At 43.4% G+C, this 27,916-nt stretch overlaps 1 protein-coding gene across 1 annotated transcript in view; it reads right to left on the minus strand.

The window, feature by feature from the left end:
- Positions 1-10,275: 10,275 nt before the first annotated feature.
- Positions 10,276-27,916, minus strand: part of acox3 (acyl-CoA oxidase 3, pristanoyl) — a 199,188-nt gene continuing 181,547 nt past the window's right edge. The window contains 4 exon segments of the mRNA XM_067991065.1: positions 10,276-11,672; positions 15,852-15,938; positions 18,870-18,937; positions 21,978-22,152. Of these exon segments, the coding sequence (XP_067847166.1) occupies positions 11,553-11,672; positions 15,852-15,938; positions 18,870-18,937; positions 21,978-22,152 (450 nt within the window). The 3' untranslated portion in view covers positions 10,276-11,552.

Consider the following 27,916-nt stretch of genomic DNA (forward strand, 5'->3'; position numbering starts at 1 on the left):
TTTATTGATTGCTGCTCTGCATTGATTGGACATGTTGAGCATTGAGTTTACTAAAAGCCCTAGGTCTCTTAGAACTTCTTCTTTAGCTATTTCCGCATCATTCATGGAGTTTATGTGTTGCACATTTTTCCTTCATATGTTCATTACATTAGTTTGCATTAAGTTTCATGTGCTATTACTTTGCTCACTCATATATTTTCTTCAACTCATTCTGTAATTTCTGGACTGTCTTCTTCAATTCCATTGCCCCTCTATATAAAGAGTCCCTCCTAGATTGGTAGTTTGGTTCATTTCTACCAGCATAACCAGGCTTTGAGTTTTACAGCATCCTTCAAAAAAAAATCTGAATAGGAATTTTACATTGGCTATGATCTTGTATTACCATCCTCAGAACCCCAACCCACGTTGCCATTTGCATGGGTGGTGGGGAAGACACAGCCAGTGGAGTTCCCGGCAGATGGGAATTCCAGTTCGGGGCAGTGAAGTAGCGGTTGGAACTTTCCCTCATTCTTCGCCGCTATCCCTCCCTATTTCAGGTGGGATCGTAGCGGAGAATCCAGGCTCTGCTTCTTTGGATATATGGATGAAGCATTGAATTTGGGAACCTCTATATCAAAGAATCAACAGAAATGCTGTTTTTAAAGGGTTAAAGCAGGGTGTTTGAAGCACACAATAGTTCTTTTGAAAGGAGCAGTTTCAACTACTGCTCATAGTCCTTGGAGAAACAGGCCCTGCCGAAGGACAAATTACGATTTGAACAGAATAGGACAAAAAGTGATATGAAATACAAAAACAGCCAGAACAAAAACTTCTTTTGTCATTTTATAGAGACTTTGGAACTCAATTACAAACTAGTTTTTTAAAGATTAATTGGCCTATGTAGGACTTTTGAATTGTATTTATGTTTGTATATATCTGCCCGGAAATTCCATGGAAGTTGGCTGGCAGAAGACCAACGGGACCCTGGAGAAATAGTGAAATAGTTAAAAATGACCATTTATGCCTTTTCTCTGGGGTTTCTGCCAACCTCCGGCAGAAAATAAGGTTGGTTGTATTTTTAGTATTCACCACTTGTTGTGCTTCATATTACGTCATGTTATTATTTATAAATAAAGATATTAATTACTTTAGTCTGTCAACCTCTGGTCTGTGTGGCAATTTAAAGCAGTTTACTTCAAGTGGGATAAAACCTCTCGGGCACACAACTCTGTATGTTCAAGCTATGGATGAAGAATGGTCAGTTGAATGAGGTGCCAGATGGCTGCTTCCACCCCTGGAAATATACCTCACTGATTTTCTTCCTTTCTTTGGGGAGAAACTGGAGATTGACTGCTAATGTGCTATCATTAGGCCAGATTTTGCCATGCCAGGGCATCTAACAGTGTCAGCCGTTAGACTTGCCCCTGCAACCTTCAGCTCAAAAACATTTTGCCCACATATTGTTCAAAGTGCGAGCTGATAGCGGCGCAGTGAGGGAACCAGGGCATCTGGGACCTGAGTGAACAGGGTAAGCAACAGGGTATCTCCTTAATCAATCAGATTTAAGGATTTGGAAATAAACACAGGAAGGACTGAGAAGGAGGGTGAATTAGAGAGAGTGAATTCAATGTCAAATCAGGTACAGAAAGAGAAATAAAGAAAGGGCAAGAAAGATTGGATTAAGAGAGAGAGAAAAAAGAGTCAGAAAGGAAAAGTAAGAAAAACATTTTTAAAATTTACAATTTGACATTTTTAAAATCTCCCCAAAAAATTCAAAACCTGAAGACATGAGACTCCATGTTTCTCTGTTTTTTTTCCCTGTTTGTTTTTTTGTTGAATGTGTATTCGGGGGTTCTGCAGGTGACACCTCTCTGTCTGAACACGGTGATTGCCTTGGCAACGGGTAGTTGCAGGGGCAGTCTGTAAACACCATGTATTGTTCTATATGTATAAATGCGTAGGCTTCAAGGAGCTCCTGAAACATTTACCTGAGGAAGGAGGAAATCTCCGAAAGCTTGTGAATTTAAAATAAAATTGCTGGACTATAACTTGGTGTTGTAAAATTGTTTACAATTGTAATAGAGGCAGAGAGGTTGGCAGTAATTACCAATTATCACAAAGTTAAAATGGTACTTACGCTACTAATTACTAGCCCTAAATATCTGTGGCGAGTCTAGTTCGTATCCACCGCGTAAATACAGCAACTTCACAACATTTCAATGGTGAGGCAGACAGCAAAATGCCATTTTCGCAAAACTAATGGGAGTGGCGCAACTCAAGACAGCAACTTTTGGATATTCACATTTAACCGCACATCTGCTCCTCGCCTGAAGTTGCTGTATGCATAAATAACGGCGATCACCATTAGCCTCACCGTTATTTTGACAGCAAATTCTGACCCAATATTCTAATATTGCAAAGAATCACTTCTGAGCAAAGTCTGTCAGTTAGATATTAAATTATTTAGGTTGCACATAACTTCAGCTTTTCATCATTTTAAATTTTGTGTTCCACCTTATGCCAAAATTAATCTGGAAACAGCAGTTAAGTTGCCACAGGCATTAATGCTGGAGCTCCAACACTTGGAGTTCACTGTGGTTTTTCACTGCCACTGTACTACCTCGGCATTTGGTATATTTGGATCAATCTGCCACACTATATATAACCAACTACCCATTAGAGAAAAACACGGCAGCAATTTGACGTATACCAGGAAGTAGTTAAGAAAATTGTTTCAATATTTAGATTAAACATAGAAAGTGATCAATTATTATTTTCATAGAATTATCAAGTCAAAGCATTTAAAACTATACTGCTTGTATATAGTTCAGCCCCACATTATTTATTCAACTACAACCTGAAAGCTAATACAACTTTGGCCGGAGCAATCAGAATTTCAATAGCGAATAAAAATTGCCTTGAAAAGTATTTGCCCTTTACGAACTTAGGAATAGGAGTAGACCATTTAGCCCCTCGAGCCTGTTCTGCCATTCAATGAGATCATGGCTGATCTGTGACCTAACTCCATAAACCCGCCTTAGCCCCATATCCCTTAATGCCTTTGGTTAACAAAAATCTGTCAATCTCAGATTTAAAATTAACAATTGAACTAGCATCAACTGCCGTTTGCAAAGAGAGTTTCAAACTTCTACCACCCTTTGCGTGTAAAAGTGTTTCCTAACTTCATTCCTAAAAGTCCTGGCTCTAATTTTTAGGCACGTCCCCTAGTCCTAGACTCCCCAACCAGCGGAAATAGTTTCTCTCTATAAAGGCCAGCATTCCATTAGCCATTTTGATTATTTTCAGAGCATTAGTTCTCCACATTGAAAAACACTGTATTATAATTTAAAATACAGAAAGGACAGTCATTTGGAGTATCCCAATGCTGTCTGTAATCTGCACCATGATGACTAACACTGTAAAGGACACTTAGAACTCACTTAAATAGTTAACAACACGAAAAAAACTCTACATCAAACTCCATTTAGAGTATTTCATCTTTTCGAGTGCCAACCGTCATATAACAAGTTAAATGCTTTGTCTGTTTCCAGTTCAGAAAATTTTGCAATGTAAAAAAGTGGTGGGACAGCTGGAACTTATAATACTTAAGTTTGGCAGCTTGACTAAGCTGCATAAAAAATATTCAACTGCTGGCCTTTATATCTAGAGGACTAGAATACAAGAGGGTAGAAGTTATGCTACAGCTATACAAAGCCCTGGTTAGACCACACCTGGAGTACTGTGTTCAGTTCTGGGCATCGCACCTTAGAAAGGATATTTTGGCCTTGGAGGGAGTGCAGCATAATTTACTAAAATGATACCTGGACTTCAAGGATTAAATTACGAGAGATTACACAAACTGGGGTTGCATTCCCTGGGGTTTAGAAGATTGAGGGGTGATATGATTGAAGTTTTCAAGATATTAAGGGGAACTGATAGAGTAGATAGAGAGGTTATTTCCGCTAGTTGGGCATCTAGTACCAGGGGATAGAGCCTACAAATTAGAGCCAGGGCTTTCAGGGGTGAAGTTAGGAAACACTTCTACATGCAAAGGGTGGTAAAAGTTTGGAACGCCTTTCTGCAAATGGCAGGCCTGGTACAAACTCAGATCAGCAGATTGGTGAGGTCTGGTGTGCAGATTGGAGGATGTGGGATTTAGTAGTGCGCAACCTTTATTCAATGTTTTAACATAACTCAATAGTTTGTAAACATAGGGACAGGACCTGCATCTGTGTTTTACATGTGCATTGTCTGATCTCCGTTCAGACTCCGTGCAGACCCGTATCTTATATTTTGCAAATAAGAAGTACAGGCTGTCTTTAAGAGGTGCAGTCTGCCTTTATGTGGTGCTAGCCACTCGCGTGATATCGGGATCCTCCTGCTGGTGAGCAGCCACTCAACAGCGCAGCTAGGCCTGGCTGCTCGCAGATATCAGGTAAATGATCAGGCAGCACAAATGTGTGCTGCCTGCGTCTCAATGACAGGGCATAGGTTAATCGCGCACCGAGACCCCCGCACTCAGTTTCAGGGGTTATCCAATTTACCCCCCCTTGGCTTCATTTCAGGAACACTAGAACTGAAACAAACATAAAATTCCATTTGTCCAATTTTCTTCCTGATGTGAAGAAGGATGGTTCTCATTACTGTGGAACCTGTTTATGGAATACATCTGTACTTCACAATGTGTTCAGTAATGCAAATCCTCTGGAACTTCCAAAATGGACACCTGTCTTCCATATTTGTGAATGCCCAATGCTTTTTTTTATTATTCGTTCATGGGATGTGGGCATTGCTGGTGAGGCCGGCATTTATTGCCCATCCCTAATAGGAAGTAGAATAAGAAACTGCATCGAACTTCAGAACACATTTCTCAACTGCCAATTGAGCAGATAATATTGTGCCTCAATGCTCTTGTTTTCCCAAAAGGTTAAAGATAACGCACAGCAACCATTTTGCACCAGTAATATTAAAAAAACGCTTTTTTACTATCGTACCGAGGAAGTAATTCAAATTATCATAAAGGAATATTGTTCTCTGATGTTAAGCTAGTCAAATGAGAGAAATACCCAGGCTTCAAAATTCCTGGGTCAGGGAGAACAATGTAATGTCATAAGCCACACCAGGGGGTGGTCAGAATTTGGAACAGGATCCAGCTCTGCCCCCTTTTAATAAATATTGAAAATTCAGACGGAGGTGGGACAGGTGCTTCTTGCACCCCCCCCTCCCCCCCACCCGGAGGGACTGGGGAATGACATCATTTGCCAGAAGTTTCACCAGTTCCAAATGCTCTACCCTCAATGTGAAGTATGTCTGCATGATGCAAGCATACTTGCGTTGCCACGATATTATCCTGGCGGTATTAGGGCCGACAATGCTGGTTTCCTGGACCCAACTGTGAAATTACTTTCAGAAGCAATGCTGACCTTTGACCCACCCCACCACTGATGGAATAGCAAGGAGCTACTGAGATATTCCTGGCCCCCTCCAGACTGGGTATCCACCTCTTTATGCAAATGTTCCCTTTTCCAGGAATTAGGATGGGGGCAATGCTGGCACTTCCAGCGGTGGAATGGACTTACAGGAATTTCATTCCCCTTCTTTCAATATGAGGTCTTTGAACTGTCTCCCCCTATAGTTTTGTCAGATTGCCCTGATAGTTTGTCAAATAACTTATAACCGCAGTTCACTAACAAATGACATTTTAAATGTGGGTCCAAATGAGGCTGGGGGCTACATTCCCCAGTCATGTTAACTGCACTGTATTTACTCAAAAAACCACGACGTCTAGTGCAGAGAAGCAATGGCTGTGCTTTTGGTGATGTCTGTACTTGAGGTCAATAAAGGGTCAATGTTTAATTATGTAATCTGATCTCTGCTGGCTGTTAAATTAACTTTGTTGGAAAAAGTTACTTCATTTATGGGTAATTTTAGGATTGTAGTACACCCAACCCGGTGAGACAGTAAAATTGGCCCGATTCCAATCAGTTTAATAGTCCATTTCAATCTCATGAGATTTAATTTGCCCTTTTATGCTGATAATAACAGGGTTAAACTACCAGGCATAAACATTTTTTTGGGTGTTGAATTTATGAAGTGCCAGCTTCTCCATAGATCTCATTATAACATAGTTGTACGACACTGAACTTTTTAAACCACAATGCCAGGACATTTTTTTTGACTGCTGCTTTCACGTCATTAACGTACACTTTATATCACATTCACTCTGATCAACATTGCTGACATATTTTCAGAAACTTGTTAAATTGAACTCTTTTCATCTGCAAAATATTCCATTGGGCAGCGTGTATGAGAATGCCCTGATGGCAAACGTCTCTGGCATTCAGCCATCCACTTCTTCCACAGTAGGCATCTTTATGAAACAAAATATTGCCACGTTCTACACAAAGCAGCCTTTTAGCCAGTTTTCGGATTTCAGACAACGTATGAGCAATGCGCTGCTTTTAATTTGATGATGTTCAGTTATTTGTGTAAGACCAAGGCTGTGAATTCAGCAATGGTAAAATATATATTTTTTTAAATTAAGAAAATAGACAAAGCTTAGCAAGGAATATAATTATATAACCACCATAGTTGCCGACTGTATATTTTTTAATGTGAATAGTCAGCATTTTCATCCTGAAACCCTCTGAGTTAGCATTTCCAAATCAACGTTCTTGAAAATGTCTGCACTCTTCCCATGAGCCTTCTGATTCTGTGATTGGCCAATGCTAGTGAGACGCAGCACTACCAGAGTGCTGGTTGGGAAACAGTGGGTTCACCACCCCAATTTTCTGACTTTGGGCCCAATCTTCTGGGGCCAGTTCACAGAGACACTGGGGGTGAAATTGGTCTTCAAAAATGCTGTAAGGAGAGGCATGTTCATTAACAGACCTTTAATGTCAGCGCTCCTGACACATTGCGGTTGATGTGCTGGAAGTACACCAGGATCAAGGGGCAGGATATTGGGTGCTAAATGACTGCTGCTCATTCTTAAAGCTGTTGTTACAGAAAATGTGAAGAGATGGTTGCAGCAAGATAATGAAGCAGAACTGCTCTATTCAATGAAACAACATTGGAGGTGCTTCCACAGGAGGTCTTAGAAGAAAGGTGGTCCTTTATACAGCTGAGGGCCAGAGAAGCTTGAATGGAAGTAGCACTTGTGCATTACACCTAGGAACAGGTGAGGAAGACATGTGTTGTCTGCAGGAAGGTCGCTAAAGTATTATTCACATTTCTGTTAATTTTGTTATGTTGACTTACAAAGCATCTTGAAAGCATCTCTTAAGTTTGGAGCAGCAGTACAGAGAGATAATACACAGCTCTTTTACAACAGTTCAAGTACTTCTCTAATGTAAAGGCACGCTCATATTTTACTGGGGGAATGTGTTTTGCTGCTGTATCAATGCATCTGCCCTGTGGGACATTACATGTGGCAAGCAACAAACACCAAGCACGCTGCAAGCAATTAGGTACCTGTTCACTGACTCACAGAAGGTGGTTGATGGATTGGGCACTAGGGTGGAAGACATCGCTCAGATTCCTCCTTCCAGCATATGTCCTTTTTCTATCTGTTTGCAAGATAAGGCCACAGATAACAAGTGGCGGCACATGCAGACTGGAGGAGGGGTGGGTTACCAAACACATGATCCTGGACTCACAACGAGGAGGTCCTGAAGATTCTGGGCATGGAAGCAACAGAGGGAGTGAAGAGGGGGGTTTTCCAGGCCTCCCAAGCTCATGGATAATATTGTCTTTCATTTTTCAGATCTTATCTCCTTACTGAATTGTTCATTCGCTCCCTCACACACAGGCATATACGGCAGCATAAAACGCTGAATGTTTGCCCATGTAAGTCCTTTTACAAGGAGGGGTTCTGGCCACTCGCATTCTAAACTCTGCTCTTCTTCTGCCCCTGCAGGTCCCTGTCACATTTCAGGATTTGTAATTATTTATACATTTGTCCAAATCCCAGATCACAATTTCACACAGAGGATAAATGGGACAGAGACCAGTGGATCCAGATTCCGCCTTAAATTCTTTACCCTCCATGGGTGATGTGGCCGAGTTGAGCCCTCCCCCACCACAGGAATTTTGGGCATATTGTTTATTGTAGCTTTATGACAGTTGCTGAGTAAAGGGTTTCTTGTGCAGACAAGTTTTCTATCTCTTGGTTTAAGTCATTTTTCTCCAACTATTGCCAATTTTCTGCTGCCTGTTCATTGCAAGGGCCCTTTGCTGGGTGAAATGTAGGATGCAGCAGATAATATTAATTTTGAACACTATGGGGTAGAATTTCCGCAGGGGTTCCTCCGACCTCCTGTCATAACTTTGACAGAAACCTTGGAGAAATAGAGTAAACAGCTGATTATGCCATTTCTCTGGGGTTTCTAGGAACATAGGAACAGGAGTAGGCCATTTAGCCCCTCCAGCCTGTTCCGCCATTCAATGCGATCACGGCTGATCTGTGACCTAACTCCATATACCTGCCTTAGCCCCATATCCCTTAATGCCTTTGGTTAACAAAAATCTATCAATCTCAGATTTAAAATTAACAACTGAGCTAGCATTAACTGCCGATTGTGGAAGAGAGTTCCAAACTTCTACCACCCTTTGCGTATAAAAGTGTTTTCTAACTTAATTCCTGAAAGTCCTGGCTCTAATTTTTAGGCTATGTCTCCTAGTCCTAGACTCTCCAACCAGCGGAAATAGTTTCTTTCTATCTACCCTATCAGTTCCCCTTAATATCTTGAAAACTTCAATCAAATCACCCCTCTAAATTCCAGGGAATACAACCCCAGTTTGTGTAATCTCTCCTTGTAATTTAACCCTTGGAGTCCAGGTATCATTCTAGTAAATCTACGCTGCACTCCATCCAAGGCCAATATATCCTTCCTGAGGTGCGGTGCCCAGAACTGAACACAGTACTCCAGGTGCGGTCTAACTAGGGCTTTGTAAAGCTGTAGCATAATTTTTACCCCCTTGTATTTTAGACCTCTAGATATAAGGGTCAGCATTCCATTAGCCTTTTTGATTATTTTCTGTACCTGCCCATGACATTTTAATGATCCATGTATATGGACCCCAAAATTTCTTTGGAACTCCACTGTTTCGAGCTTTTCACCATTTAGAAAGTACTCTGATCTATCCTTTTTAGGTTCAAAGTGGATGACCTCACACTTGCCTTCATTGAAATCCATTTGCACAGTTTTGCCCATTCACTTAATCTATTAATATCTCTCTGTAATTTTATGCTTCCATCTACACTGCTCGCAATGTTGCCTATCTTTGTGTCATCGGCAAACTTGGATTTGTGACTCTCTATCCCGTCATCTAAGTCGTTAATAAATAGTGAACAGTTGAGGCCCATCACAGATCTCTGTGGGGCACCACTAGTTACTTCCTGCCAGTTTGAGTACTTGCCCATTATCCCTATTCTCTGTCTCCTGCTGCTCAGCCAATTTCCTAACCAGGTCAATAATTTGCCCTCAATTCCATGCGCTTCAACTTTAGTTACCAGTCTCTTACGAAGGACTTTATTGAATGCCTTCTGCTGAAGTTACAATGGGAGATCTGGAGATATCTCACGGAAATTACTGACGTAAGGCTGGACTGTATTGTTTAGATCCCCTGATCCTCTCCTCCCTACTACAAAACCAGCAGATAGAGAGGGATCAACTTCAGGACACCTTACGTCTTATTTAGGTAGAGCTCAGTTACAGCTCCCTCAGCTAAAACACGCAGATGACTGATGGTGAATAGCTGCAATAGTGAAACCCAAGGACACAATGAAAAGGACAATGCAATTACTGGGTTAACTGGAAGCAACTACCAAGCAGACTCCACTTTAAGGAACAGGAACCAATATGGTTGAACAGGTCAAACATCCAGCACCATTTTATATGGATGCTGAGCTCCAGCAGTACTGCTCAGGCACTGAGACTGCGTAATGGGGTAAGGACATTATAATTTTTTTTTTCAGGCCATAATGAGCCATAGTCCTTACTTGGAACACAGGCTGTCAGCAGCAGAGCTGCTTCTGTACTTCATTATACTGTTCTATGCACAACAGGTGAACAGCAGGCCTCCGCACCCGATAATGGGGGTTGCCAGATGTGCATCAGTACTATGGGCACTAACTATCATCACCCATAGTTTCTGCTCTTGTTTGAATCACTACCTTGTTCTGGCTCAAACAGTAGCAAAGAGCTCGCCGATAACACTAACACTCTGAAGGGGTGATTCGTCAATGCTCTATCAAGTGCTGAAGTGTCTCATGTTCAATGAATCAGAACAATGTATTTTCAAATGCTGTGACCAAATCACTTATATTTGTAAAATCATTTAATTATACAATCAGATTTGGCAAGGCTGGTAAATTTTAACAATCATCTGCATCATATCAAATGTTACAAGTAATATAATATTAAATCAGTTTTTATTTACAGACATCCACGTTTCTCAATTATTATTAACTTTCATATGGACAACATGTATTGTTAGTTTAACTGTGTTAACGTGCTTAATTACACCAACAGTGACAATTATAACGTAGAATATAACATTATTATCCTTAACTGAATTAACTATTGCATTTTGTGCACTGCTCCCTGATATTTTGCTAGTGCTCTGGACTGTGTATGCACAGCCAGGTTGCATACTCCATGCATTTTAAATGTGTGGATCTGACATAAAATCAAAAGGTACCATGATTGACAATTGCATTACTTTTCATACCTGCTATTCCAGAGCAATATTAATTAAAAAAATCAATTGGGAAAACTTTCAAATTCTTTACAATAAGGCAAGTAGGTAAGCCTATGTCTTTAAAGTCCATTATTTTAGATTTCTAAGTTAGCAATGGTTATGAAATTTTAAATCAATTAAAAGAGCAGAAGAATGAACTTGCAATCATATGTGAAGTCCCAAAATGCTTCACAGCAATGAATTACTTTTGGAGAGTAGTCACTGTTATGTAGGCAACTGCAGCAGCCAATCTGAACGCAGCAAGGTCCCGATCCTCCACTATTGTTTAAGTAGTACCAATGGGATCCTTTACACCCTCACAAACACGTGCACAGGACCTCGGTTTTACATCTCATGTGAAAGTCAGCAGCTCCAATAATGCAGCTGATCCTCAGTCATGCACCAAAGTATCAGCCTAGACTATATGCTGAAGACCTGTAGGGGGGCTTGAACCTATGACCTTCTGACTCAGGTGAGAGTTCTACCATATGAGGCAAGCTGAGGCGTGGAAATATTGAAAAGAGGATTTTGTTTCTCATTTTTAAATTACAGTACCGTAGGTTTCACAATTGAGTTTTGTTTTCTTTTCAGTTCATACCTGGAAGGTATTTTTATCAATTTGTGGTCTCAGCCCTGCCGCTTTTTCTTGTCAGGAGCACTTAAAGTAAAATTTACTCTCAGGTCTCGGATTAATCATTCATGTAAATCTTTGAGTAACTATTAATCACAGTCTAATTGTGCGCAATGGTGACCATCATTAACTAGAAGTCCCAGCTGACTAACCCCTCATTACGCTTTGATTTATAGATGTGTATTTAAATGGCAGATGATTACAGCTTTGACTTCAGGCTTCCAATGGAGGGTTTGTTGACACAAAATTCTACCCACCACGATGGTCTCTCGAGTACCTTCTTGCCCTGAAGAACTGCTGCCCACAGGTTTTTATAAATCTGCAGAGACAGAAAAAGCAATTAATCTATGATTTCCCAAGATTGAAACTCCAGAGAGAATCAACTGTTACTAGCTAAAGTAGTTATTGAAAAAATTGAGAAAGCAGATATTCAAATAGGATTTCCCAGAATTGTTTTATTTATTACATGAAACAATTTTTATTGAGTGATTTGGTATATATTTAATGGCCCAGAATTTGCTCTTAAAATAACGGCAATGCTAACAGGGCTCACCGTTATTTCAGGGCGAATGGAATAGCAAGTTTATCGCAGTCAAATGCGGAAATCCATAAGTTGCTCTGCCAGATGCCCTGATCCTCTGAAAGCTGTGCGGGAAGGACAGCTCGCTGGTGAAATGAATGGACCAGTGTGAAGTTGCTCTCCTGCCCACCTGGAAATGAACTAATCTACACAGAAAAAGGTATGCTCAGTTTTTTAGGTCTAAGTTAACTTTTAACGGCTTGGTAAGTCTTAATGACTACCAAACAACCTCTCTGGCACTGAAAATTAACTTTTAAAAACATGGAATCTCATTCCCTCCGATTTTAATTGTTGTTGGATATTTAAAAACAAATAAAAATTTTTATTTTTTTACTTTTGCTTTCTGTCTCTTTTATCTCTGTCGTTTAATTCAATATTTCTTACCCTCTCTTTATTTTGCTTTCTCTAACTGATTTTACATTGAATTTACTGTTGTAGCTTGCACTTCCTGGTTCTCACTCTGCGTGGCTTGTTAAGGATGCTTCAACCTGATTGGTTGAGGGGACAGATAGTTCCTTGCCCCGCTCACACGGCTCTCAGATGCCCGGGAGAGGACGCTGCACTTTTTTCTGCTCCCCAGTGCAGCAAGTTGGCGCCCAAAAGCCCATGGATAATTTGTGGGTAAGTTTAAATCTAACAGGCGATGGGTGCTGTTTGTTCACCGCTCAGTGCAAAATCCAGGCCAATATATAAACCTTTCCAGCCAGAGTTTTGAATTATACTTTCAATAAATACAAAAGCTATTTAAAGAAAAAAGTATGCTATGTTTTGCTTACTTCTAACAAGACGCTTGGTTATAGGATGAACAACAAATTTTGAGTAAAGAATACATTTATTACATTTCTGAAGTCATAGTACCCCTGGCGGACTAAAATTCAACAAGATCAAACTAAAGAAATGTGACCCTAAATGGATTAACAAACAGATTAAAAGTGCCATAAAGAGGAAGAACAACTACAAATTTTGCAGAGAAAAAACGAAAGGGGTTCACTGGGATGAATACGAGACAATGCAGAAACACTTTAAGGCTGATCAGAGAGGAAAAGAGAAGCCTAGAAAGAGCATAGTAGCAGAGGCTAAACATAACTCTTTCAGTACCACAACATTAAGAGGGCAGACATAGAAAATGTGAAAACTGTAAAATATGCAAATAAACTTGAAATTGAGAATGAGCACAAAACAGTGAAATATTCTGAATGATTACTTTTTTTAAGTAAGAAGACATGAGCAACATGCCCTCCTCAAACAAAGATATCCCAAATAAAATCAAAGACTGGGGGCACAGTGGTATAAAGGCAGGTAGAGTGGTCCCGGGATTCCTCAGTATTGACTTAGGACTCCATGAAGTCTCATGGCTTCAAATCAAACATGGGCATGGAAACTTCCTGCTGATTTCCACCTACCACCTTCCCTCAGCTGATGAATCAGTCCTCCTCCATGTTGAACACCATAAGCAGGAATCAGTTAGCTTAGCAAGGGCACAGAATGTACTCTGGGTGGCAGACTTCAATGTCCATCACCAAGAGCAGGTGGTAGTACCACCACTGACCGAGCTGGCCGAGTTCTGAAGGACATCATTGCCAGACTAGGCTTGCGACAGGTGGTGTGAGAATCAACACGAAGGAATAACCTACTTGAACTCATCCTCAGCAATCTACCTGATGCAGATACGTCGGTTCATGACAGCACTGGTAGGAGTGACTACCGCAAGTCCTGTCTTCCCACTGAGGACGCCTTCCATCATGTCGTGTGGCACTACCAATGTGATAACTTGGATAGATTAAGAACAGATCTAGCAGCTCAAAAATGTGCATCCATGACACGCTGTGGGCCATCACCAGCAGCAGAGTTGTATACCACCACAATCTGTAACCTCATGGCCCAGCATATCCCTCACTCCTTTATCACCATCAAGCCAGATGACCAACCCTAGTTTAATAAAGAGTCTAGAAAGGCATGCTGGGAGCAGAACCAGGCATACCTGAAACCGAGCTGCCAACCTGAAGCTACAACACAGGACTACATGCATGCTAAACAGTGAAAGCAACATGCAACAGACAGACCTGAGCAATTGCACTACCAATGATCAGGCCAAAGGTCTGTAACCCTGCCACATCCAATCATGAATGGTGGTGCACAATTAAGCAACTAAAGGGAGGAGGAGGCTCCATGAACATTCCCATTCATCAACGATGGCAAAGCCCACGACGTGAGTGAAAAAGTCAAGGCTGAAGCATTTGCAACCATCTTCAGCCAGAAGTACCGGGTGGATGACCCTTCTCGGCCTCCTCCTGAGGTTCCCACTTTCAGAGATACCAGCCTTCAGACAATTTGATTCACTCCACATCAAGCAACAGCTGAGTGCACTGGACACAGTGAAGGCTACTGATCCTGACAACATCCTGGCTGTAGTGCTGCAGACCGAATGTGGCACCAAGGAGCACAATAAAACTAAAGTCAATGGGGATCAGGGGGAAAACTCTTGAGTGGCTGCAGTCACACCTGTCACAAAGGAAGATGGTAGTGACTGATGGAGGCCAATCATCTCAGCCCCAAGATATCATTGCAGGAGTTCCTCAGGGAAGTGTCCTCGGCCCAACTGTCTTCAGCTGTTTCATCAATGACCTTCCCTCCACCATAAGGTCGGAAGTGGGGCTGTTTGTTGATGATTGCACAGTGTTCAGCTCCATTTGCAAATCTCTAGATAATGAAATAGTCCATACCCACATGCAGCAAGACCTGGACAACATCCAGATTTGAGCTATTATGCAGCAAGTAACATTCGTTCCATACAAGTAACAGGCAATGGCCATCTCCAACAAGAGAGAGCCTAACCACCTCCACATGACATTTAATGGCATTACCATTCCTGAGTCCACCACCATAAACATCCTGGGGGGTCACCATTGACCAGAAACTCAACTGGTCCAGCCGCATAAATGTCATGGCTACTAGAGCAGGTCAGAGAATGGGTATTCTGTGGCGAGTGACTTTCCAAAGCCTCTCCAACACCTACAAGGCACAAGTCAGGAGTGTGATGGAATACTCTCCACTTGCCTGATGGGTGCAGATGCAACAACACTCAAGAAGATCGACATCATCCAGGATAAAGCAGTCCGCTTGATCGGCAGTTCATCCACTAGATAACATCCATTCCCTCCAGGTTTTTCTCCAGGGAAATAAGCAAAGACAAAGGACTAATCACCCAGGACACCTGCACACAATGCCTTGGGGCTGAATCTTGGATGAGTGTAATGTGGACATTACAGTTCTGTCTCACTGCTGTGATGTGCAAATGTGGCAAACGCCTAGCAAGTCATTTGTCTGCTCTCTTGGTCCATGGATAGTGCACTGGGCAAGTGCAGGGATACCAGGAAAGAGGCAAGGGGAAAATATGTACACTTAAAAAATATCATCTGTAAATAAGTTAAAAAAATACTTTTTTATTGATATGAAAACACAAAGGAATTGTCAAAGCTTAGGTTGGAATATTCCTTTCACTGACCAGCAACCACCATTTTCAAATTAAGTATTTTATTATAAATGCAGAATAAACATTTCTTTCTAAATGCAGACTAATAGCTAAGGAAATTTTTTGTATCATTAAATATCAATCTCCTACCGAACTCTTTACTTACAGTTTTTGAACCCATGTTAAAATCACAGCCTAGAATACTCAATAATTGCACTGTTTCATTGCTCATTTTCCATTTTGTTTTGACAAGCTACGAAATTCCTAATGGAGTTGCTAGTAATGTTGCTCACAAATTTGAAATTCCTTAGTGATCAGCACATTGGTGAGCATCTTGTTTTGTCATAAATCTTACTTGACCTTTTCACATAGCATATTCAGAAATAGAAGGTGAAAAAGGCATTGGCTGCTGTACATAGGGAGAAAATAACCAAGACTTGCTTTACCTCTCCATCAGCTTTCCCAATCGGTGAATTCAGAACAAAGTCAGGAGGAGCAAGGACGTCCACTAAAGCCACCGAATCATCCTTCAGCTATTTTAACACAAATAAATATTGAACTTGTTAGTCATGCTTCAAATTTTACTTTTACTGTGAAACAACAGCCGTACTGGATCTTGTTTTTAAACCAGAAAGGAAAATAAAGATGTGTGTTGTTTTATTTTAGCAGTCTTTTAATAGTAATTCTTCATAATTACAGAGTATTTGTTGAGCACTGTTACGATGTGAAGTTTGGGCTTAAAACAGTAGTTAGTTATTATGGACAATTATCTGACATTTTGGGCTCGAATTTGCCAGGCCTGCGGGTTTCCGGCGGGTTGGGTTTCGGGAGCGTGGTCAACACGCTCGGCGAAATTAGTGGGTTGCCCGCGCGATCGTAGCAGGCAACACACTAATAGGAATCAATTACCTGCTCCTCCGGGGTCCGCGCTGCTGGTCTGCGCGTCGGGCGGGCTGCACATGCGCAGTACGATCTGTCAGCTGGAGGCTCTCTAGTTAAAGGGGCAGTCCTCCACTGACAGATGCTGCAACCAATGGAACAAATTACAGCATGGAGCAGCCCAGGAGGAAGGCTGCTCCCAGTTTAATGATGCCTCACCCCAGGTATCATCAGATGGGGTGAGGAGGAGGGGGAGGACAGAGATCTTCCACCCGGCGGGCGGGAGGAAGCGGCCTGCCTCTGCCACCAAGAAGGCCTGGCTCGAGGTGGCAGAGGGGGTCACCTGCACCACCAGCATATCGCCCACCTGCATACAGTGCAGGAGGCGCTGCAATGACCGCAGTAGGTCAGCCACAGTGAGAACATGAAGTCTTTCCCCTACACTCCGTCTGCCACAGCACTGCCCCAACCCCACATCTCCTTCGGCACCGCCAACACTACTCTGTCACATCACCCTTCATACCCACTCAAACCCCATCCTCATCTTACCACCACCTACTCACCTCACCAGTACTCATCCTGCCACTAACACGCAACCCAATCCTCATACAATCTCATGGCTCCATCCCATACTCACCCTCTCGTGCATCTCCCTCACGGACAGCCTCATTCAACCTGCCACCATCTGTGCTGCAGCCACAGGGCATGCATCACATATGTGCAGTAGGCAGCGTAAGGCAAACGTGTCGTGAGCATGAAGGGGGTGCACAAGGGTGTCTGAGGGTTTGCCATGGGTGTTACCTATATTGAATTTCAGAGCAACAAACATCACACATTATATTGGCACCACCACTGCCATGTCTCCGCGAATCCTGTCCGTTGTGTCCAATAATGCCCGCTCCTGGGTATCACTATGAGGACCCACCACTGATGCCACCCATCGTGTTACTGCAGAGTAGGTGCAGGTGTATTTGCAGGGCTCTTCCGCGCAGACGACTGAGAGACATCGGCGGTGTACCCGGCTGCACCCTGGAAAGATGGGGAGGAGAGGTTGTGGAGGGCAGTGGTGACTTTGACAGCGACAGGTAGGCAGTTGGTGCTGGGGCCAGCCAGGAGCAGCTCGGCATGAAAGAGCCTGCAGATCTCGACGACTACATGTTGAGCGAATCTGCGCCTCCGTGTGCACTGCTGCTCGGAGAGGTCCGGGGAGCTGCGCCTCGGTCTGTGGACCCTGTGGCGAGGGTAGTGCCCTCTGCGATGCGTCTCTCTCTGCGGTTGCCCTCCCTCCTGCTGTGCAGGTGGGCGTGCAACAACACCGTGTTGGGGGGCTCCACGTCTCTGCGGTGGACGGCGTGGACTGCGAGGCTGCTGGGGCTGGTCATGCTGTTCGTCCTCCGAGGGTGTCTACGCACCACCCATCTGGCAGGTGTTGGTCTGAGGGGTTGTGCAGGGTAGGTGGGTGGTTCCCCGGACTGGGGCTGCGGTTTTGTGTCGGTCTGTCCTCTGGCTTGGCGGGGGGTGGTGGGGGGCAGGGGTTGCCCTATGTGACGCGGTGGCCTCCTGCGTGGGTGAGGGCTCTCCCCCGTGGAGTGCACCTTGTCACCTGCCACAGGCTGCTGGCTGCAACACGCCTGGTTGGAGGGAGACTGTTTCCCCCAGTGTGTGAAACACTCTGCGATGAAGGTAAAATCCCACACTTCCTCTTTTGACAGCTGATTCAGCTCATTAAATGACCTCAACAAGCAAGGTAAGTACTCTCAAGTGGAACCCCGCTGGCTTTAATTGCCTGCGGGATTCCCACCAGCGGGGGCCACGCACGCAGCCCCGCACGTCATCGGGGAACCCGGAAGTGGTCGGGATCGCGGCGCCATCCGGTCACGTGACCAAATATCGGGATTTTCGGGGCCCCCCCCGCTGGAAACCCGACGCTAAAATCGAGCCCTTTATGTTTGCAGTTATTTGAAATATTTATAATAAAGCAATAAAGCAAAAATATACATTGCTGACCTTTTTGTACTCATCACGCTGAGAGATGCTAGATGACTTTCCACTTTGGGCACTCAGTATCAGCATTAAGCAATCGTAGGTCCGGTATACCACAGTTAAGGTGCAGAATATAGCTCCCTCCTCTTTGCCCCAAAAATATGCCACAGCTTCAAGTTTAGAAGAACATCTCTTATTGCGCCAATGTGACATTTCTCCATCTCCTAGTGAGATTAGTGCCAAATTTGGGGTGGTTTTGTGCTGTCGGCCAATGTCTACTTGGGACTGAGTTTAGTTTGTGCAAACATATTTCACATGGGGGCCTTACAGCCAGCAAATAGAAGAGACTTTCCTTCTGTCAACCTGTGTTGGATTTGAGCCCAAGTCTTAGAGGAGCAAGGCTGGTGTCTAATCCAGTGCATCACCCATTTTCATTAAAACATATTTTTTTCCATTTCTGAATTAAAAAAATCAAATTTGCAAATATCTTACAAACTTTCCAGAAATGCTTATACATTTGTTAAGCTGTTTTTTCTTAAACCAGATTGTAATTATTTAACCTTAATTCTAAACGGTAAGCAGATCAATGGTTTATAATTTACCTGCGCGCAGAGATTTAGAACAGCATTTTGCAATCCTCTTGCAGGCTGGTCGCCAGTGAAATACCCCCCTGTAAATAAACAGTGAATTGACATCATCAGTTTGCAAATTATAAGGTCCTTTGATTATCTAGTGCTACAAAAACTTCAGATTCTAATCACCCATAAGGGGTCATATTCTGACTTCCTACTTCTGGTGATTAGCCTCCCACTGGCAATGCATATTGGAATTCAGACATGTGCTACACAAGATTTTCTGACTGTTTAAATAAATGGTCAGAGAATCATAGACAGTGCGTGCCTGAATTTCCAATATGAGCTCCAAATGGCAAGGCTCCCCGCTGGGAGCACAGTCAAAATGTTACCCCAATATTGTTGTTTAAAGAAATATTCTACATTATTTCAAGAATAAAATTTCCATTTTTGCTGGGCAACATGGTGTAAAAGGCTAATTATTTTGGCCTATAGCACTTCACTAGTTTTCAAAGTGGAAAATTGTGAAATTGTGACAATTGCTGCTAGCCTCTCCTGAATTAATATAAGTTCACTATAATAGTAAGCCGTTGCTACTTGTGTTGGCTCTTTTGGCAGAAGCTATGTAATGCCATAAAAATTGGACCTAAATTTTCCCTTACTTATGCTCACCTGAATTTCTCCTTTGCCATAATGCTGGTGAAGCTTTGTCAGGCAGAACTTCCACCTGCTTCTTACCTTTTCCCCTGATCCTGGCCCTTTTCTTGGGGTCAGGCCCATTTACATACAGAGTGTGGGTGCTAGTATGACATGGCAGGGGCGCCCGCCACAGGTGGGGTTAGGAATTTGCAGCAATGCCCTGGTGCAGAGCAGCCGGTGATGCCGACAGAACATTCAAGGAAAAAGTTTTTAAAGTTTTTAAGCTTGCCTAATGCACATGATTGCTCGGCAATCGAATGCACTAGGCAAACTGGCATTTAGAATTTACTCCTCCCCACCCCCCCAACCACAGCACATGTGGTCAGTGTTGCTGGGGAGCAAATGACAGGAAATACACTGCATGACATCAATATTATTACACTAATATTGCAATACCGCTGTAGAAAATCCCACTAGTGGTATCAGGTTGTGGGAAGCTGTTCCTCCAAATTTCCTCCCTCGGTCACCCAGGTTTCACTGGTTTGTTAGCGTCTCTATTATTATCTATTAGCATATGTATTATTATATAGCTAATTGAAAAATAACATTGCTAATCTAATAAAACAATGTTTAGGCTTGAAAGTGAGAATTTTGTTCTCTCTGTGGTATGGAATTTGAGAAGTAGAATTGATTGGAGCATAGCAGTTTCTCTGCAGTACAGGTGAGAAGCTGGGTGACACAAAACTGAGGTGCAACAGTAATTACATGACAAGTTTACATAAAAATTTATAATGGAAGAAGTTGATAGGAAGTGTTGCAGACATAATTTTAAAAATATATTACTAGTCAATCTCCCATGGTGTTGCACATGGGGAGTCAAGACCAAGTGTACTCCTCAGGTGAAGCAGGGTTAGAGGCTGGGGATAATTGGACCAAAGCACACAGACATAATTCAGTCCGATTTTAAATTAATATATTCTGTCCTTATTTTTATATATTTGCATTAGAAATTCCTGCATCCACATTTGTAACAGAAACTTCCTATGTAAACTTGTCATGCTGTAATTACACCCGCCTGCCAGACATGGCGCTCAGCACCTCCATTGGCTGGAGGGTGCAATTACAGGGTAATATGTTTACATAAGTAGTTTTCATTATAAATGTAGTCAGGGGAATTTATAGTGGGAAATGTTGACAGGGAGTGCATGTGGATGTCATTTTTAAATATATTACTAGTTGGTCTCTTGTGGCATTGCGCATTAGATCAAGTGGGCTCAAAAGGAGGAAGGAGGAAGAGGAATGGGGAGGAGCAGGAGGGAGGAACAAAGAAGGGAGGGGGAGGTGAAGGGAGAGAAGGGAAGGGAAGAGGAGAGAGAGAAAAAGGGACAGAGAAGGGGAGAAGGAAGAGGATGGGAGGAGGAAGAGGCTTTGGGGGAAAATTTTGGAAGGATATCACGCCTGATTCCATGTTCAGCGGGAAAGGGGATTGATTCCCAATTTCATTTTCAGAGGGGGTCTTTGATTATCGATTTCCTGTTTGGAATTCATGCTCAGTGTAAGGCGAACACACTTTAATCCATGTTCAGTGAGAGGCAGGGATTCCGGAACAGGTGTATGGCAGGGGAAGGGAGGGAATTCTATGTTTCTTGGGGGGGTGGGTACATGAACTCATTCTCAGGGGGTGAGGGAGTTTGTTTCCCAAATTCATGATTAGTGCAGTTGGGGGGGGGGGGGGGGAAGAGCTCTGGAATTTATGGTCAAGGGGACTTCCAAATTCAAGCTTAATGACAAGTTTCTGAACTCGTGCCCAGTGGAGGAGTGCCCAATTCATGTTGGGGGAGAGGTGTTCACTTCACTTTCAGTATATGAAGAGGGATCTAGTTTTAATCTGCAGTTCCACTGCATGCTGATAGATCTGTCAGAATCTAAACTTGTGGAGAATGACTTTACAAATCAATGTCATCTGACTAAATGTGCTGTGCTTTGCACTCAGTCTGCCACGGTGCAAGAGGGTTTGCTTTCTTGAGGCGAGGATTGCAGGGTCACTCGTGGACTCAGTCCCCTCACAAGTAATTTGCAGAAAAGCTTAGGTTGTGGAGCTTGACTTATTTTTCATTAAATCTAAAATTGTTCTTTACCACAGGAATGATTTGGGAAGTGTACTTCAAGTAGTCAATCTTTAGCCCGGAGATACTGGTTAAGCAGTGAGACATGAAGGCGCAGGGAGAAAGGAGTGAAATCCAATTATAATTACTAAAAAATGAAAAATTACCACGATGAAACAGCTAAAACTTATGAAATTATAGCTGCTGATAGTCCAAGATGGTGGCCCTGCCTGGAAAGGTACTCCCTGAGTGTGTTTACAGACTGGACACAAAGGTACCTCCTAAACATACAGCATAATTACAACATGACAACTTTACATAGGCAAATTCCATATTAAATGTGGACATTGGAAATTACAGAAGGCAAACGAGGTTTGCTTCAGATAGAACTCACCTTGGTATAGCACTGCTGTATGTTTAGTAAGAGCCCAAAGACCATATAAGGAGCTGAGACGTTTTAACACAGGCTGTAAATTGATTGGTGTGCTGGAACCATGAGTAAAATCATGAAATCTTTGCAAGACATTGTGCTCAATGAATACAATTGCCAGAGATCTGCAATAATACACCTAGAGGGAAAAAAAACAATGGATTCACACAACAGTAGAAACTAATAGTTTATCTGTGATTTAGTTAACAAGTTAACTTAGGGTAATTATTTTCTAATGGTAGCAACTGGTAGCAAGACAGCCGGCAGTAGTTCTCCAATATTCGACCTGCTGGTGATGGTGAAACCTAGCTACTACGAGAGTTTTTGGTTTCCTTCCTTTCTCTGCTTTTCCTGGTATGGCATTATTGGCTGTGCTTTTAGTCTAAAACAGGGGCAGGTGGTTGTTGATAATGACCATAATGTCTCCCTATAGCTATTTTCTCTATTAACAGCTGGTTTCCTCCCTCCTACAGCAACCAGAATTACTTCACTGGGTGCCTCTTAATTCATTTGTCATTTTGTAATGTGAAACAAAACCATCCCACTCACTAGTTCGGTAGTTTTGCTCAATGGACACTGGCTACAGCTGTATAAAGTAGTCACAACAATTTGTTAAATCAGACCGGTGGATATATACATTTAAATTTGATCAGTACTTTCACAAGGGATAAAACTGAAGTCTTGAGTTAAATGGCCATAGTGGTGCAGTGCATTGAAACTATAATGTAATGCACCATAGAGGGATAGCACAACAGTTCTCAACTGGTTTCAATCTCAACTGGGCCTTTGTGGGGATCTGCAAACAGAGGGCAGTTGTTTCCCCATGGGGGAAGCAAATTAAAGGGCCAGTCTCCCTGCACTGCTCTTGCACACTTCCTGGATCTGGATATTGGCAATAGCCTGTGAATAATCTTCAACCTGTCCTCTTAGCCCACAAGGGGAGTGGCATCCACAGACCATGGCAGGAAAACAGGGTAGAAAATTAATTTAAAACAAAGTCTGGTAACAGATTGCTGTCTCCACCAATAGAGAAAATCAAACTTCATTACATTCTAGCCCATCAATAAGTACACAATCTCAGAATTACAATATGGTTTAAGTATTAAATATAGGCTGACCTTATTCGACTTTTACCAGGTGTCTCAAAAGTCTTATTGTCAGGTCTAAAAACAGGATGCCTCCCCAATCTACTGCTTAGGGATTAGTATATGGAATGGAGGGGATAGACTTAAAAGGAAGTAAAATAAATAAGCGCAGGGAAATATAATACTAATGACCAAAAATACTATAAATTAATCAAATGGCAAAGTGATTTAACACATTACAGTTTAGTTAGCTATTCAAGTACCAAGATAAAGTTTCAACAGCGAAACAAAATCTTCCACATTTGTGTGTCAGGAAGTTACTTGTGACCTTTGGACATACATGTCCCGATATTACCATGGTGGCGGGGGGTAGATTGGGCGCGTGGGTAACGCGCCTGGTGAAATCAGTCTGCCCCGTGCGCAATCGCAGGCTGATTGGATCCACTTACCTGTTGTTCCGGGTACCCCGCTGCGAAGCTGCGCGGCGGGCGGACTGCGCATGCACAGTAAAGTCTGTCAGCTGGAGGAGCTCTATTTAAAGGGGAAGTCCTCCACCGACTGATGCTGCAAGAAACAGGAAAAATTACAGCATGGAGCAGCCCAGGGGGAAGGCTGCTCCCAGGTTTAATGATGCCTCACTGCAGGTGAGGCGGAGGGGGAGGACAGAGATCCTCCCCCCCGCGGGCGGGAGGAAGCGGCCTGCCTCTGCCACCAAGAAGGCCTGGCTCGAGGTGGCAGAGGAGGTCACCTGCACCACCAACATATCGCGCACCTGCATATAGTGCAGGAGGCGCTGCAATGACCTAAGTAGGTCAGCCAAAGTGAATACACTTACTCATTCCCCTACACTCCGTCTGCCACATCACCGCCCCCACCCCACATCTCCTTCTCCACTGCCGACACTACTCTGTCACATCACCCCTCACACCCACTCAAACCTCATCCTCATCTTACCTGCACTTGCTCACCTCGCCAGTACTCATCCCGCCACTACCACTCAACCCAATCCTCATACAATCTCATGGCTCTATCTCATACTCACCCTCTCATGCATCTCTTTCACGGTCAGCCTCACTCAACCTGCCACTACCTGTGCTGCAGCCACAGCGCATGCATCACATATGTGCAGTAGGCAGCGTAAGGCAAACGTGTTGTGAGCATGAAGGGGTTGCACAAGGGTGTTTGAGGGTTTGTCATGGTTTTTACTTATATTTAATTTCTGATCAACTCACATTACATATTATATTGTCACCACTACTGCCACGTCTTTGCGAATCTTGTCTGGTTTGTGCAATAATGCCCTTTCCTGAGGATCACTATGAAGACCCACAACTGATGCCACTCATTGTGTCACTGCAGAATGGGTGTAGGTGTATTTGCAGGGCTCTTTTGTGCAGACGACTGAGAGACGTCAGCGATGTCCCCAGTGGCACCCTGGAAGGATGCGGAGAAGTTGTTGAGGGCAGTGATGACTTTGACAGTGACAGGTAAGAAGATGGTGCTCGGGCCAGCCGGGAGCAGCTCGGCATGAAGGAGGCTGCAGATGTCCACGACTACATGTCGAGTGACTCTGAGCCTCCGTGTGCACTGTTGCTCAGAGAGGTCCAGGAAGCTGAGCCTCGGTCTGCGGACCCTGTGGCGAGGGTAGTGCCCTCTGCGACGCATCTCTCTCTGCGGTTGCCCTCCCTCCTGCTGTGCAGGTGGATGTGTCACAGCACTGTGTTGTGGAGCTCCACGTGTCAGAGGTAGATGGCGTGGCCGGTAAGGCTGGTGATGCTGTTCACCCTCCGAGGAGGTCATGACTGCAGCTACAGAGGCCCTCATCCGGAAGATGTACATCTGAGGGGATCCGCAAGGTAGGTACATGTGTCTGGACCCCGGGGGTAAGTGTGCAAGTTGGTGAATTTTGTTGTTAGGAGGAGGGTGGTGGAGGCCAAACTTTGTCCAAAGTGACAGAGTGGCCTCCTGCAATGAGTGAGGGTCTCCCCCCCCCAACCACCTGTCAAATGGACCTTTGCAGCAGCCACAGGCTGATGGCTGCAACACATCCATTTGAACTGGGAGCGTTTCCCCCAGTACAGGAAACAGTCCCAGTTGTTTGCAAAATCCCAACCCTCCTAAAATATCACGTTAATCAGGTCTCTAAACGACCTGAAATACCTAGATAAATACCTTAAGTGGCACCCCGCCGGCTTTAATTGCCGGCGGGAGTCCCACATGCGGGGGCTGCGCAAGCATGTCAGCGCGTCAGTGGGGAACCCAGAAATGGGGCGGGTTGGAGCCGGGCTCCTGACCCGCCCCGGGAATCCCCGATTTTCATAGCCCCCCCGCCAGGAACGCACCCAATCGCGGGTGCGAAAATTGAGCCCACAGTATTTGTTTTTGAAAGAAATTCAGTGTCTACTGAAAGGAAGCCATTGATGAAGTTTTAAAGAAACTAATAAAAGTTCTTTAGGTACTGACACAGTGGATGCAATTTGAGGGGGCAATTGCGGGTGCCTTGGGGGCTCCGAAAATCGACGAAAATCCCATTCGGGTTCAGAAGCCGTCTCCAACCCGCCGATGTCCTCCCAATGTCCCCCTCTTCACCCCTCCCCAGTGTCCTCCTGATGTATCCCACTTCACCCCCCGATGTCCCCCTCTTCACCCCCGCCAATGTCCTCCTGATGTATCCCACTTCAACCCCGATGTCCCCCTCTTCACCCCCCCCAATGTCCTCCTGATGTATCCCACTTCACCCCCCGATGTCCCCCTCTTCACCCCCCCGATGTCCCCCTCTTCGTCCCCCCCGATGTCCTCCCGATCTTCCCCTCTCTCCTCTGATCTTCCCCTCTCCCCCTCGATGTCCTCCTCTTCACCCCCGATCTTCCACTCTCCCCCTCCTTAATCTTCCATTCCAGCGCCGGATGACATCTCTCTCTCTCTCGCACGCCACCATCCCCCCCCACCCCCCCGCATTGCAGCTCCTGACTGTCAATCAGGCTCGCTGCCGGGCACAAAATCCGGAGAGGACGTCAATCATCAGCAATCACCATGCGATCGCGTCGGAAACGCTGAGTTTTGTTCATGCGGGTTTGCTACGCGCACCTTCACCCCCCCCGCTGCCAACCCGCCACCATTGCAAAATTGACCCCAGTATCTCAGTGCTTATGAATACAGATAGCCAATCACAATTCCCAGCATCTCTATCTTCGAAAGGAACGCAGTATGTGATAAGAGGAAGTCAGTTATGAAGTTTGGTTAAAACCCAATAATAAAATATTTTTAAGTTAGTAAGTTAAGTCAGTATTGACGAGTGGATGGAAGAAAATACGTACCAATTGAATCCTCAATACTCATTTCTAAAAGGAAAACAATGGCAGATAAAAGGAAATCCTTACAAAATTTGATTTAAATCTAGTTAAATATGTGGTATTTATGAATGTTTAGATACTCACATACACATGTATCTCTCAGAGTTCCAGGAACCCAATATCTTTTGCAGTCTGATTAAAATCTAGTGATGTATTTGGAAATTATTCTTATGAAAAACAAATGGTCAGTGTTGGATAGCAAGATGATTTGAATCCCTTGTCTTTGCTGCAGGGAAGGGGAATGAAAAGACAAATTGCTGAAGAATTTTGGCCATTAAAATTAGGGAAAAAAATCCAAGACTTAATGAAGTAGTGTGATGTATTGGTAAATGATCCAAACTAAGACTTTATACAGAAAGTGGAAACAGTGACACCCCTGGATGCTAGTGACTATAACATACGTCAATGATTTAACTCTGCCCGAGGGCCAACCCAATTTCAGAAGGGCCAAATTCAAGGGTATGGGTGAAGAGCTAAAACAGATTGACTGCAGGAAGGTATAAATTAATACCTCAGTAAGGACAAATGGAATTCCTTCAAAGGCATACTGGGGAGCATGCAGGATAAATAATTATCTAGGATGAGCAAGTGGAGACAAGTGGATTAACAATTCATCCCAAAGTCAAATAAAAACAAAAAATGACCCTCACAAAGCCTGAACGGAGAAAGGTGAGGGGCCCTTAGCTTATGATCTTGTAGAGTGGCATAAACAATGAGCAAGAAGAAGCATCTGAAAGACTTTTTTCTCATTCTTATTTGTGTTTTTATATGATTTGAGTTATACTTAAAATAAAATGAATGACTACATTTGTTCATAGAAAACACAGGTTGGGCAAATATATTCCAGTTAATAGTGATATGGAAATACTGGTTTTATTTACATAATTCAAAGATGACAACAATAACACAAGTGTTAGAAAACAGAGCATCCTACGCTGTTTAACTGCAATATCTCTATCTCTCTGTCTATACATATATAAGGAATCTTACAACACCAGGTTATAGTCCAACAGTTGGACTATAACCTGGTGTTGTAAGATTCCTTACATTTGTCCACCCCAGTCCATCACCGGCATCTCCACATCATATATATATATATTTCTATGTTATATATTTTATTTAGTGTGTATATATTTAGGATATAAAAGAAGTCTTGAATCAAGTGCGTGCTTCCTGTTTGTCATTTACCTCCTGTGTCATGATTTTGTTGTACCTGGGGTTATGCCTGGGTAATACTATGTACACTTATCCTTATACTTTTCTTTTAGTCCTCCCAGTGCTAGGTGGTGCTGTTGCTCAGCAAGGGCCTTCTCCCAGGTCTATTGCTTTAAGTGGTGCTAAAGATAGGTATATTTTATTTCAATTTAATATTACTTTTAAACTTAATTTAATTTTAAATTGAACTGCTCTCTCCACACAACATTGCTCCCTCCCCTGCCCCTGGCCTGTCCCATGCCATTCCTGG

This window comes from Heptranchias perlo, chromosome 1 (genome assembly GCF_035084215.1).
Source record: "Heptranchias perlo isolate sHepPer1 chromosome 1, sHepPer1.hap1, whole genome shotgun sequence".
NCBI classification, from domain to species: Eukaryota; Metazoa; Chordata; class Chondrichthyes; order Hexanchiformes; family Hexanchidae; genus Heptranchias; species Heptranchias perlo.